At 53.6% G+C, this 13,922-nt stretch overlaps 2 protein-coding genes across 4 annotated transcripts; one reads left to right on the plus strand and one right to left on the minus strand.

Moving 5' to 3' along the window:
• Positions 1-808: 808 nt before the first annotated feature.
• CBLN3 (cerebellin 3 precursor) lies at positions 809-3,699 on the minus strand (the record flags this gene model as incomplete). The annotated part of the gene is made up of 3 exons (XM_080808847.1): positions 809-2,640; positions 2,980-3,099; positions 3,400-3,699. 3 exons carry the CDS (start codon positions 3,697-3,699, stop codon positions 2,443-2,445), a joined length of 618 nt encoding a protein of 205 aa, XP_080664973.1. The 3' UTR covers positions 809-2,442.
• A 1,007-nt stretch (positions 3,700-4,706) lies between these two features.
• Positions 4,707-13,261, plus strand: KHNYN (KH and NYN domain containing). Of its 3 annotated transcripts, none has more exons than XM_080807615.1 (8): positions 4,707-4,892; positions 5,525-5,745; positions 6,587-7,731; positions 7,867-7,997; positions 8,083-8,179; positions 10,980-11,087; positions 11,295-11,396; positions 11,920-13,261. In XM_080807615.1, exons 2-8 carry the CDS (start codon positions 5,545-5,547, stop codon positions 12,167-12,169), a joined length of 2,034 nt encoding a protein of 677 aa, XP_080663741.1. In that variant the 5' UTR covers positions 4,707-4,892; positions 5,525-5,544; the 3' UTR covers positions 12,170-13,261. The 3 variants fall into 3 exon arrangements, with proteins under 3 accessions (XP_080663741.1, XP_080663740.1, XP_080663742.1); XM_080807614.1 differs by lacking the exon at positions 4,707-4,892 and adding an exon at positions 5,056-5,153; XM_080807616.1 differs by lacking the exon at positions 4,707-4,892 and adding an exon at positions 5,344-5,434.
• Positions 13,262-13,922: the final 661 nt, after the last annotated feature.

A 13,922-nucleotide genomic window follows, 5' to 3' on the forward strand; every position in this document is an offset into this window, starting at 1 on the left:
AAAAAATTTTTTAAGGAAGATTTTATTTATTTATTTGAGAGAGAGAGTGAGAGAGAGCACGAGTGGGGTTAGGGGCAGAGGGCTAAGAAGAGGGAGAAGCAGACTCCCAACCAAGTGAGGAGCCCTATCTGAGGAGATCACAACCTGAGCCCAAGGGAGGTGCTTAACTGATTGAGCCACTCAGGTGCCCCTATTATTTTCCTTTCGATGATCAAATTGTCAGAGCATGTCAGGTGGGAGCATTTTAAGATGGATTCCTTTGCCTTTTCAGCTCTACCTTATACAGTTTAACAAGTATCCTTGCTTTTTGTCATTAACAACATGTTCCAGGAACAACAACATGTTCCAGGCCTAGAGTTATTTAAGACATGGAACTATTTATTCTCCAAGGAACACTGAGTTCTATTTATTTACTAAAGATTTTTTATTTTTATTTATTTATTTTTTTAAAAAAGATTTTATTTATTTATTTATTTGTCAGAGAGAGAGAGAGAGAGAGAGAGAGAGCGAGCGCACAAGCAGGCAGAGGTGGAGAGAGAAGCATGCTCCCTGCCGAGCAAGGAACCTGATGTGGGACTCGATCCCAGGACCCTGGGATCATGACCTGAGCTGAAGGCAGCAGCTTAGCCCACTGAACCACCCAGGTGTCCCAAGATTTTTTATTTTTAAGTAATCTCTGCACCCAATGTGGGGCTTGAACCTACAACCCTGAGATCAAGGGTCACATGTTTCATTGACTGAGCCAGCCAGATGCCCTGCCCCCTGAGTTATTTATCTTATTAAATTAATTAATTAATTAATTAATTTTAAAAGATTTTATTTATTTATTTGAGAGAGAGAGAGAGAGAGAGAGTGTGCCAGCACAAGTGGGTGAAGGGGCAGAGGGAGAAGCAGACTCCCTGCTAAGCAGGGAGCCTAAGGTGGGGCTCAATCTCTGGACCCTGGAATCTTGACCTGAGCAGACCTTAATTAACCAGCTGAGCTACCCAGGTGCCCCTCCCCTGTGAGTTATTTTAAAGGTGAATAATATTTGAGGCAAAGATCCAAGGGTTAAGAATGCGTATCAGATTTTTCCTGATGTTGTTTCTAGGCTACTTTCATGACAACATTTGAAAAAGTTATTTCTTTTGAAAACCACAAATTCACATTGGTATTTCCTATTTAAGTCAAGCATTGCCAACATCCTTTTTTATTTGACTCGAATATACAATCTTACATTTATCTTCTCAGTCACATACCTGCTTGCAGCCTGTAACCCCTGATCCAAATCGTAATGGCATCTTGTCTCTTCAGGGATCCTGCAGTTTCTCATTAACCATCATTCTCTAGTTGCTTTACTGATAGGTTCATCCATGCTGGGAGAATGGGACAGCGCGCTAAGACAGATTTCATAATATCCGCAGGAGAGTGGTTGAAGGGATGAATCATAGCATCCAAGACAAGAGGAAGTTTAAGAAAGGAGGACAAGACAGCACAAATCAGGAGAAAGAAGAGAGGCCGAGGGATCGTCTGGAACAGCGACAGGAAGGTAGCTGAGACAGCTGGGAGGTGACGGTCAGAGTGTAGAGTGCTTGAAGTTCAGATCGCAAAGGTAGAGTAGTTCTAGGAGGTGGCCTTGTCATTGACACATTTCATGCCTGGAGATCTACACTTGCTCACATGTGACTTTCTACCCCTACCTCCAGCCATCTAAGGAAGTTCAGTACACTGACTCTTTGCTAGAACCAACACATACACTCCATGTTCTGGATGGGGAGGGGAGGGCCAGAGTCCTCTGGGACCTGGCCCAGATGGATACCCAGGTTCACTGCCTGCTGGCTGCCCCCATGTAAATGAAACACATATACCCTTTTCAGGCTGGGCACATGCCCTTCCTGCCCCACCAGCCATAGGCTCCAGGCAATGCTGTGGTCCTCCCCACATTTCTGCTGGTGGCTAAGCCTCCTACCCTAGCCCACACGGTGCTGGCTCAGCTTCTGATTGTGCTGGCCAAGATCCGTGATCCTGGCACACCTCATAGGAAGAAGCCTGCTGGGTACACCGAGGCTGGTCCATCTGGGCCCCAGTGGGGTCCTGTCAGGTTCACCTGGGCCACCTGTCCCCAAATAGCACTGAGCGGAGAGCTGGGGTTGGAGGAACAGGATGAGCAGAGTCTGCAAAGCAGCACAGGTCTCCCTACCTGGCAAACCCTGTGGGCACAAAGCGCTGCAGTGGGAGACTGGGGGTGGGAGGAGAGGTCCGAGGGGCCAGGTCCTCAGACACCGCAGCTCTACTCTTTACTCTTCACTTTGGGCGTTAGGCACAGGGTCCCATGCAAGAAAGTAGAATACAGGCAGCCAGAGGGAGCCTCTCTCCTACCCCCGAAGATGCTGCTTCTGGGGCAAGAGAGGGCAGAGGGCAGGGGGCAGGGGTTAGAGTCCGATCCTTGAAAGGCTTGAACCTCTAGAGTGGGAAAATGAGGAAGCCAGAGAAGCTTGAATATTTCCAGCCACCTAGCAGGTTCCCCCGGCGCAGGCGTAGGGACACCCGGTCCCCCGGGTCCAGGGGCAGTAACACAGAGCTGGTGGCTGCCTCTCGAGTCACGTCAGGGTCGTTGGCAAAGGCTGAGATGACAGGCCAGGTGTTCAGCATCAGGCTTACCTGGGGAGGTGAGCCCAGTTAGAATTTCTCCCCAGCCCTTGTCCCAAGACCTCCACCTTCTCAAGGGCTTCTTCTTTCCTCCAGCCCTCAAGGGACTCTGTAATCTTGGGAACTCGGGGCTCAGTGCACTCTTGTGGGAGGGCTGAGAGGTGGCCAGTGTTGGCCTCTACCTCCTCCACACTCTCTGCTGGCTGCTATTTTCCTCCCTTGCTCCTGCCAACCGCCCCCCCACCCCCAGGTCAATGGAGGGTCTACCTAGGAGTCACAGCTGGACTCCACTTATTCTCCCTCCCTCCCCTCCCCTCCTGAGCCAGGACAGGGCCTTAGCACACAGGTCACCTGGACAGTTTGGCGGTTGTACACCTTCACCACATGGAACCGGAAGCTATAGACACCACGGACAGGGGCCACGAAGGAGCCTGAGGCCCGGTCAAAGCCACCACCCTCATTTACCAGGACCTGTGGGAAGCAGACTCTATTGAGTGGGGATCAGGGAAACTACTGGGTTGTGGGGAGGGGTAGTTAGTTAGGAAAAGAAGGGGTGGCAAGTAGATAAGAACAGGAGGAAGGCATGAATTCAAAGGAAATGGTGAGAAAGGGCAAGGAGGTATGTAGGTAGGAATGTAGGGAAGGGAGATGGGCAGTGGGGCTGAGGAGCACCTGGTCACACAGTAGGGCGTTTTTCCTTAAGAGCAAAGTGGGTTTGGGCAGTTGATTCCAGGTCCTTACAGGTCATCTGGACAAGGGTAGGGGGATTACCTGGTCAAAGTAGATGGCCCCACTGGTGCCATTGCTGATCTCTCCTGCTGGCTCATGGTGGTGGCTTCGGACTGCGGCAAATGCCACTCTTCCGGGGGGTGCCTCTCCTAGGGCTGCTCCCCCAGGGCCCCCTGCAGCAGCTCGGCCAGGCTCACAGACCACCAGGCACTCACCCTCCAGGAGGACAGGCTCTGCCCCCTCTTGGGCCCACCCGCACCCTAGGACCAGAAGCATCAGGGCCAAGGGCAGCCGGGGGCTGGATAGGAGACCTGGTAGCCAGTGTTGCTTGGCTCCCAGCATGGCTGACTGGCTCTGTGACCCACAGGTCCTCCTTGTCTTCTGCCCCCTCTCAGTGTTCCTTTCAGTTCCCTCTTCCCGTGGACTCTCACTACCTCTCACCCTGTTCCTTAGCCCTCTCTCTGGGTCTTACCGTTCCCTGGTCTCAGCATCCCTCTCTCCATACCTCTCTGTGCCCCACGACTCTGTCCTGCCTCTCTCTCCCGCTGTCACTGCAGTTCCCTCCTCCTTGGCAAGGCATGAAGTGACAGCAGCAGTTGGGCTGGTGGAGGGAGAAGAGGGATGAAGCAGCCGGACAGGAGGGCTACAGCCAGAACCCAGGGCAGCCCCTCGGGAGAGCACTAAAGGCTGCATCTGGGACGACAGAGAACTTGGTGTGTTCGTAAGCGTGCCTGTGAGAATGTGAGAATGTGAGTGCCTGTAGGTGCTTAAGTGCATGTGTGTCCAAGACAGCCCTACAGCTCCCTCTTTCTCCTTGTTCCTGCCCTCTTCAAAATCCCCCGCTAGTCAACAGCCCACTCAGCGGCTCCTTCCGGCTGTTGGACGGCTGTTGGACGAAAGCCAGAGCCCTGTCTTTTCCCTACAATTGTTTTGGTGGAAAGTGCTTGAGCCAACGGTGTCAGTATCTTGTGACCGTGGGTCAGTCTCTTTCTCTCCTTAGTCTTCCGTATCTTCATCCGAAAGTAAAGGATGAGTCCCTTTAAGGCCTTCTTCACTTCCAGCTCTCAACGAGGGGCTCCTCTGTCCGGAGAAACAGCTGCTCAGAACGAGCTGGAACCTAGACCCAGGGGAGAGACGAGCCCATCCGACAGGCTGGGATGCGGAGCTGGGGGGTGGGGGTGGGTGGGAAGAAACCTACGGGCGAGTGGGCGGGCCGGAAGGCGGGGCCGTGGGCGGGCCAGGGAGGAGCCCGGCGACGGGCGCGCGCTAGGGCCCGGAGCCGGCCCAGAGCCGGGTGGGGTCTGGCTGACTCCACCCCCGGCCAGGAAGTGACTCAAAAAACTGTTCGAGATGTGGAGAAGACAGGTCCCAGTTGGGTGAGGGCTTCGGGAAGGCCCGCCCAGATTCGGCCCCCCCACCCCGGCTCCGTGGCCCCCCAGCTCTTCTCCGCTGGGTCTGGGGCGCGGGCGAAGCTGGGGCGGGCAGGCACCGAGAGGCGCCGGCGGGCCTGAGGCCGAAGCGGGCGGCCGAGGCGGGTAGGCGCGCTCTCCCCCGCGGCCGGGCCGGGGGAGCCAAGTCGGAGCCCCAGTGCAGAGCGCGGCCGGGGGGAGGGACGGCCGGGGGCGGCGGCTGCTGGCGGCTGTGGGCGGTACCCGGCCTGGCCCCGGACCCCGGGTGGGGCCGTAGCGCGACGGAGAGGAACGGCGGACAGCAGATGGAGGGGGAGAGGTGGGAGGGGCTAGAACCTTGGAAATGGCAGACTAGGGACTCCAGAGGACATTCCAGTTCAAGCCTCGGTGAGAATTCGTCTTTAAGAGGCTAGTTTGGACCCGGAGACTGCAGACATTCTGAGGAGAGACTGTTTTGTCATCTATCCACTTCTGGCCTCCAGACCGAGCTGGAGCCCCCCACTCTTCCTGCTTAGGGCCGTGGCCAGCCTTTTCCAGAGGCCAGATGCCCACCCCCAACAGGCAGCCTTGTTTGCCCATGACTTTCTTTCGGAGAGACGACCCGGTTCCGGATAATGTGATATTCCCTTCCTAGATGGACCCAGGGTGTTCACTAGATCGGTAACTAGGTGCGACCTGTTGATAGCTAGTGTAGGCTGGGAGACCACAGTTTGGGTTGAGCGGACGAGGAGGCTCTGAACTGCCTTCCCTCCTTCCAGGGCTGGGTGGCCAGGCAGCCATGCCTACCTGGGGGGCTGGTTCCCCGTCCCCTGACCGCTTTGCCGTGTCTGCGGAGGCCGAGGACAAGGTGCGGGAGCAGCAACCCTACGTGGAGCGCATCTTCAGCGTGGGGATGAGTGTCCTCCCAAAGGACTGTCCTGAGAACCCTCACATCTGGCTGCAACTGGAGGGCCCCAAGGAGAACGCCAGCAGAGCCAAGGTGAACACCCCTGTCTGCCCCTTCAGGGAATAATGACTCCCTCCCCTACAGGGAGGCAGAGGAGAGGAGGGCCTGCTGGGGAGGATCTCCACTCACTCCTTGGTTGTCTTAACTGGCAACCTCAGTGACTCTAAACTTGGAGGGACTTTGCAAGTAGTATTTCTGTGAAGTTTTGGTTTCGTTTCAGCGGTGGTGAGCCAGGTTCTGCCACGACTTAGAGACAGGTGATTGCATTGGAATCAGTTGTGCTGTTTGGGAGACTGGAGATAATCCAGTTGGGCAAGCAGGCCCCACCAAGGAATTCACTGGGGGAGGGGAAGCCAGGCCACATTGCTTCCTTGGGTCAGAGGATGCAGTACAGCTCCACCAGCTACCAGCCCTGTGCAGAGTCTCCTGTTTCCTTATGTATGAAATGTGAATAATAGCAATGTCTACCTCTTGGCTTATTGTGAATGAGATAAAGCATGAGCTCAGCAAAAGTTAGCAATGACAGTCATTATGATGGAAATATTATCACACATGCAAGCGTAAATATTCAGAGAGACAGCCTTGTTAATTATAATCAGTTAATTATAATAGTATCTTAAATTGAGCCAAGTTCTAAATGGAAATATTAGCCATAGACTATCAGCTGAAAAAGGAAAGAAGTCTTGATCCCTTTAATCCTCACCTTTGTCAGGATCTATGGATCTCCGTTGCTCTGCCCAGGCATCCTAGAGCTCAGGGTGGAGTGCGGTGAGCTTGAAGAGGCTACTGGGCCATGTAGAATTCCAGCAGTCTCTTTTTTCTCTATTGCCTCACCACTTCCCCCTCACCCCGCCGCCCCAAATTCCTCTCCCAGGAGTTCCTGAAGGGTCTTTGCAGCCCTGAGCTGCAGGATGAAGTCCACTACCCACCCAAACTGCACTGCATCTTCCTGGGAGCCCAGGGCTTTTTCCTTGATTGCCTGGTCTGGAGCACATCAGCCCACCTCGTGCCAGGGCCCCCCGGTTCGATGATGGTCAGTGGCCTGACCGAGGCCTTCGTCATGGCTCAGAGCAGAGTGGAGGAGCTGGTGGAGCGGCTGAGCTGGGACTTTCAGCCGGGGCGATCGCCTGGAGCCTCGCAGTGTGCCGGAGTGCTAGGAGACTTCTCTGCCCTGCTGCAGCCCTATGGGGATGCCCACACACAGGCCCTGCTGCGGTTGCCCCTGGCTGTCCAGGAGGAACTGTTGAGCCTGGTGCAGGAGGCAGCCAGGGGGCAGGGGCCCCAGCCACGGCCCCCCTGTGGTAGGGGGAGCCCAGTCCCACTGGATGCTCAGTACCAGGGCGTCAGAGCTCCCTCGAGTGAAGGCAGGGAGTCCCTGGACCCTGGCCCTACGGGGTGGCAAGAGTCAAGGGGAGAGAGACAGGTTATGGAGAAGGAGGGAGGGAATCAGGGTGGTCCCAAGGAGATGGAAGTGGGGTGGAAGGAGCTGCCCGGGAAAGAGGCCTGGGAGAAAGCAGGGGCCTTCAGATCACAGTCAGGAGGGGGAGCGGTAGGGCAGTTAGGGCCTTTCCTGACAGGGAAGGCCCTGGGCAAGGAGGGGGTACCTCAGGACAGGGGAAGGTCAGTCTGTGTCCAGGGTGAGCCTCCTATTGCGCAGGGCCCCTGTCAGAGGGCAGCTCAGCCCCGGGGAGCCTCCCTTCTCCAGCGGCTCCACAACGGGAAAGCCTCGCCACCAAGGGTGCCCAGCCCTCCCCCTGCACCCGAGCCCCCGTGGCACTGTGGAGACCGAGGAGACCGGGGAGACAGAGGAGACCGGGGAGACCGGGGAGACAAACAGCAGGTCGCGGCTCGAGGTCGTGGGTCTCCATGGAAACGAGGCACACGTGGGGGCAACTTGGTGACCGGCACGCAGCGTTTCCAGGAGGCCCTGCAGGACCCTTTCACCCTGTGCCTTGCCAATGTGCCCGGCCAGCCAGACCTCCGTCACATTGTCATTGATGGCAGCAACGTGGCCATGGTGTGAGTACCTGGTGGGCCCGAGGATCCTGGGGGCGGGGTTGGGGGGATGGTCTGAGTGATGTTCCTGACCCCGGGGATGTGTGCTGAGCGGCCCCTCCTCTGGGGCCCTGGAGCACTGACCCCTTCCCATTGCAGGCACGGCCTTCAACACTACTTCTCCAGCCGGGGCATCGCCATTGCTGTGCAGTACTTCTGGGACCGGGGCCACCGGGACATAACTGTCTTTGTGCCTCAGTGGCGCTTCAGTAAGGATGCCAGGGTCAGAGGTGAGTTGGGCCTGGTCTTTTGTAACCTGGGATAGGCCCCACTTCAGCCCAAGGATAACCCCGTTGTGCGCCTGTGTTTCTCTAGAGGGCCACTTCCTGCAAAAGCTGTACTCCCTCAGCCTGCTCTCCCTCACTCCCTCCCGGGTCATGGATGGCAAGAGGATCTCCTCCTATGATGATAGGTACTCGATTCTCTCCTGGCCCCCGTCTTGAGATTCCAGGAACACAGTGGGGGAACTGAGGGAGAGACAGAAGCCCTCGACCCCTTGTGCTGTCTCTTAAGCCGGGTAGCGGGAAGATGGCCAGTCGTTCCTCCGTGCACCTGTACGAACGGGTCAGTAGACCTGCCCCACAGGCGCGATGAGGCAGATGGTGGACAGCTGCATTTGCCTGTTCATTCATTTCTCGTTCTTCAAACTGAATGCTGCCTTGGATTTATGTAGTACCTTCCTGTCTAGAAAATACTAGGTTAATGGAAAGCTGGGAAAGCTGGTAACGTAAGTAACTGACAGGTACCTTCTGACAGCCCACATTTCCAAACAGGTAGAGAAATTCCCAGCATTCGGGAAGTGCCAGGGTACATGTTCAAAATCACAAGTCGAATGAACAGACACAAGAGACTCTTTGCTCAGAGTATACAAAACACATCTGACAGAAATAGCACTGGACTTAGAATCGGAAAATCTGAATTTGAGCTCCAAGTTGTACTGTTCATTGACTCTGCCTGTGGACCAGTCTCTTAGGGGTCTGACCTCTTTGTCTCAGGGTCCTCTTCATTTGGTTACCCTCCTGGTGAATATCAAAAGGAGCTAAGGGATATGCTTGCCTCATTCAAGGTGCTTGGCAAGTGTACAGTGATATTCCTTAACTGTTCGTGGACCCAATCAAGTGTAGCAGTGGGTCTCATCTCTGTCATACAGAACCGCAGACATAGGTTAACTCTCTCGACCAAGGCTATTACGTGGCAAAGGAAAAGTGAGACCTTAAAGCTGCCAAATTGTTTAAATGAAAAATGCAGGGCACGTTCCCTCCTCAAGGGACACACACAGTGGGGAAATGGGCAGATTTTAAAGATTTTATTTATTTATTTTAGAGATAGAGCAGGGGTAGGGGGTGTGGAAAGGAGGAGCAGAGGGAGAGGGACAAGAAGACTCCATGTGGAGCACAGAGCCCAACGCAGGGCTTCATCCCGTGACCCTGAGATCATGACCTGAGCCAAAATCAAGAGTTGGATGCTTAACTGACTGAGCCTCCCAGGAGGTCCTGAAACAGGCAGATTTTAAAAGCTAATTAACCAATAAAAAAATTTTATAAGTTCTTTATTCTCTGGGATTTTCAGTTTTAGAGGAAAAACTAGTTTCCAAACTCTAGTGATTAATATTTTTTGTCTTTTCAAATACTTAACGTTTTCTCCCTAATAAGCAAATGGTATTCTATAAAAAGGCAGTTCACTTTCTCCCAATGCTCTTCTGTTTTATGTCTAGATTTCACAGATTATCCAAGATATGGAACCTTTCCACAGCAGCATTGACACAGAATTGAAACTGAAGAGCGAGTCAGTTGTAATGAATTTTAAAGGCACGTGTCTGTACAGTTACGTAGGTTTCAGTAGGCAGACAGCCCAATGCGAATTTGGAATTTTGTCTGGTTACAGTGAACGACACAGTGGTGCATGGCCCAGGCCTACTGAATGGGTGGGTGCTGAGCAACAGATGAAGTAACACCATAGTAAAATACCCTTAACCTGCAAGTGGCTTTTGCATATCCTCTGATACCATGTACTTTGTATATTATCTCCTTCATTTGTTTCCCAGACAGAAACTCAGAGCCAGACATCTGTTACACTGAATCCTGATTACTAGTCTCCTGTATACCACACTGTCTTTCAAATACTGCCTGCTTATTTAGCACCTAGCAGTAGGCATGTGGCCTGCAGAAGGAGGTGGGGATGCTGGGATTAGGGAAGGCCTGATCCTTGACTTCAGAGCCCACACCAGCCCCAAACCAAACACAGTGGCAACCTGGAGGAAATGGAGCCCCCTTCTGGTGGGGGTTTTCTGGGAAGGGAGGGATTTGTCAGTTTTTTGTTGGTTGAGGACAGGGGCTGGGCTGGGCTGCATCTTTTGGTTTCTAGACCTGTTAAAAAGGACCCCCCATCCACTGCCTCATGAGTCCCATCCTAGTCTTGTGGAATCAGAATTCCTAAAGTGGGGGCTCATACATCTCTTTTTAAAAAGGTTTCCTAGTGATTCTGTTCATCAGTGAGCTTAGGGAAGCACCTCCAGATGGAGGCAATAGTTTGAGAAACTTGGTGACAGTCAGCACAGGTCATATTTGGAGAACGGGGTGTTATCTGATCATTGATTTTGGCAGAGTTGAAAGTTCATTAGGAATACCAGGAGAGATAAGGCTGTAAGGGTGGCTCGAGCTGGGTTCTAGAAGGCCCTAGCTGCCAGGCCTGGGCATGTGACTTTCCTCTGTAGCTAGAGGGCAAGCAGGGGAGAGATTTGTTTAGGGGAAGGTAGGAGAGACTGGAATGTGGTAAATGGTTGGGGTCAGGGGACTCCCTTATCAGGAGGTTATGGAGTGTCTCAGCTTTAGTGTCTGAATAGCTAAGGGTAATGGTAGCACTGGAAAGGAAGGGGCAGAGTGGAAGGCTTTTCAGAGGAGAACATGATGGATTTGTGACTGACTGGTGAGGTAGGGTGGAAGAAGACAGGGCTGGAGCCAGATCTCACTGTTTCTCACTAATGAGGCACAAAGTGTTGGGTGGAGGGGATGCTATTGGGATACCACGCTGGACTCACCTTTCTTTCCTCTCCAACCATGGCACCTGAATCTGGCAGTCACCTGGTGGCTGGGTCAAGGTGAGGTGGGGGACCAGATCTCCATCCCCAGAAGTGGGTTATGGGAGCTGATAATACTCTTTAGGGTTGGGGCTCTTGGAGAATCCCAGAACGGCTGCTGTGATTTTTGAGACAGGTTCATGGTGAAGCTGGCTGAAGAGACTGATGGGGTCATTGTCTCCAATGACCAGTTCCGGGACCTGGCGGAGGAGTCTGAGAAGTGGATGGCAATCATCAGGGAGCGGTGAGGGAGCCCTCCCCTGAGAACAGGGCATGTACTCAGACCTTTCTCTAAACCAGTTCTGTTCTGCCACCTGGTGAAGACTCTGGGAAGGGGCTTGATACGGTCTTGAAGGAAGGTAGCTAGTAGTTTTCTGGGGGTGCTGGTATCAGCTCTCTGGGAGGTTCGTCAGGGTCCCTCTGTGACCATACATTCTCTTTCTGCACCCAGCCTGCTGCCTTTCACTTTCGTGGGAAACCTCTTCATGGTTCCTGATGACCCGTTAGGGAGAAACGGCCCCACGCTGGATGAGTTCCTAAAGAAGCCAGTCAGGTAACGTCCCAGATTGTCCTAGGCAGCTCCCAGCCCTGGCCCTCTGCAGGGGCTTTGTAGACTTGGGGGCAGTGTGACCTCATCTGGGCCAGCTTACTTCTCTACTGGTTCGGTTGCTATGGGCTTGGCCTTTAACTGCTTCGGGGAATCCTGACTTAGGCCTTCCTGGCTGGGAGGGGACTTCCCCTCCTCCCCTCCCCTAATCCGTATTTTTGGTGGATTATTTGGAATATGGTTGCTTTTGCTTATAGCCAGTTTTGTTCCACACACCCTCTGCTGGGCCATTAAGTAAGTGATCAATGTGTCAGACTAGAACTAGATCATAATAGCCACAGGCTTCACCTTCCTAGTTATGAAGAACTGGGCTTCTCCCCTTCAGAAGTGGCTTGATGCTGCCGCTCAGTGGTCAGCTTGGGGAACTTCAGGTCCCTTCCCCACTCCAAAGCCAGAAATAGGCCCACTGAGCTCTGGCTTCCCTCCAGGATGCTCATCGGCTCTTTGTGCTCTCTCTGCTCCTTCCCAGGGCACAGGGGTCTTCTAAGGCTCAGCATCCTTCCAGGGGCTTTGCAGAACCCGGTCAGCAGCAGCAGGGGAGAGAAGAGGAGGAAAAAGGCAGTGGCATCCGGAAGACCCGGGAGACTGAGCGGCTGCGGCGCCAGCTGCTGGAGGTGTTTTGGGGCCAGGATCACAAGGTGGACTTCATCCTGCAGCGGGAGCCGTACTGCCGGGACATCAACCAGCTCTCAGAGGCCCTGCTGAGTCTCAACTTTTGAGCCTCACTTGCCTGACTGACTGCCTGCTACCCAGTTAGCTTCAGCCTGGCCCAGCTTAGCTGTTTCTGAGGGTCCTTGTGCTGCTCAGACCCTGACCTAGACTCACTCTGAGTTGGTGGCACTTGATCTCATCTTGAGTCAGGACCTCAGGTAGCTCTCAAGATGTTCTGCTCAGCCTTAAGTTCTCAACCTTGCCATAGCACAGGGTTTCTTTAGGGAGTGGGGGCCTCTGGGAAGAGCAGGTCCTGGAGGTGGGGACTGCTGGCTCCTCCTTCAAACTCAGTTGGGGATGGAGGCTCGGGGGGTGGGGAACGAAGAGCAGGTGGCAAGGAAGTAAAGTCTTTCCTCCCCCTGGCTGTGGCTCTGGATGCCAGAGAGACCGGTTGCTTCCCAGGCCTGGCTGGGCTCCTGGGTGCATCGAAGGGAATGCTGGGCCCTGGGGAGGCTAGTGTTATGGGGTCTGGGTCACAGTGAGAGAGCAGGGAACTGGTGGAGAAGGCAGAGGGAGACTTGGTTTCGGGTCTCAGCTATGTCTGTCTGTGACCTTGAAGGAACTGCTTGGCCTTTACTTCTGCCTGTAAATCAGGGGTAAAAATGCTGGCTGGGAAGAGAAATGAGAACATAAGGGAAAGCTCCTCAGAGGAAAGGTACCCGCCTCAAGTCTCAGGTGTGTCTGTCTGTGACTGCACAGGCTGCCTAACCAAAACCTCACTTTCCCAGAGCTGAGGACCCTCTGTCCCCAGGGCCCAGGCCCTAGATTGTAACACTGGGTCCTCGGTACCATATGCCCTATAATGGCTGCATCCCCTTTGGGCAACACCCTGAATCCATATTTACAAAACAGTTAATTAGGGGTGACTTTGCATTACCAAAATACTCTCAGGGTTCCTATAAATGGCAGCTCTCCTGTTGCGTTCAAGTGTTTACAGATGAGCGAATGTGTCAGAAAGTCCCCGGTTAGATGCACTTGCCGAAGTGTTGAGCGTTCACCAAACTGATGAAGCCATGCTCTCCAAGGACAATGTTAATGTGATCTGACCCCAGCATTTTCTCTACAGAACATATGTGGCATAAACTGAGCCCCACTTCTGCTTTGTGTGTGTGTGTGTGTGTGTGTGTGTGTGTGTGTGTAGGGGGATGGTAGGGTTTTAAGAGGTTGTATCACGATGAACCAATTATCTGGAAAATGAAAACTGAAGAGTCCCAAGTTGGAAGGAAGGTACCTGACTGGCCACCAGATCAACCACTGTTACACGAGGACATTGCCTCTCAATCCTGATTCCTACATCCTGCCTTTTGTCTCCCCCTGGCCTCCAAGATTTTATTTGACAGAGAGAGAGTACAAGCAGGTAGAGGGAGAAGCAGGCTTCCCCTGAGCAGGGAGCCCAACATGGGGCTTGATCCCAGGACCCAGGGATCATGACCTAAGCCAAAGGCAGCGGCTTAACTGACTGAGCCACCCAGGTGCCCCTGCTGTCCTTTATCTGCTTAAAGTCCTGTGCAGGGAAACTGACTACCTCTAGTTCACACAGTCATCTGTGGACAGCACTGGTCAGTAGACCTTCCTTTGGCGCAGCCCCCAAATATGCTTTTCTGTTACTTCTACGCTTGAGGCGGGTCATTCCCTCAGGAACAATACAGAGCCTGTCAACTTCCTAAAGAGCCCAAGACCAGATAAAAAAGTAGGGCAGGTGCCCCTTGGATTCTGTGCTGTCTGGGCTCTGTGACAAATCCCTGGACATGGTCCTTTCCA

This window comes from Martes martes (genome assembly GCF_963455335.1).
Source record: "Martes martes genome assembly, chromosome: 7".
Taxonomy (NCBI): domain Eukaryota; kingdom Metazoa; phylum Chordata; class Mammalia; order Carnivora; family Mustelidae; genus Martes; species Martes martes.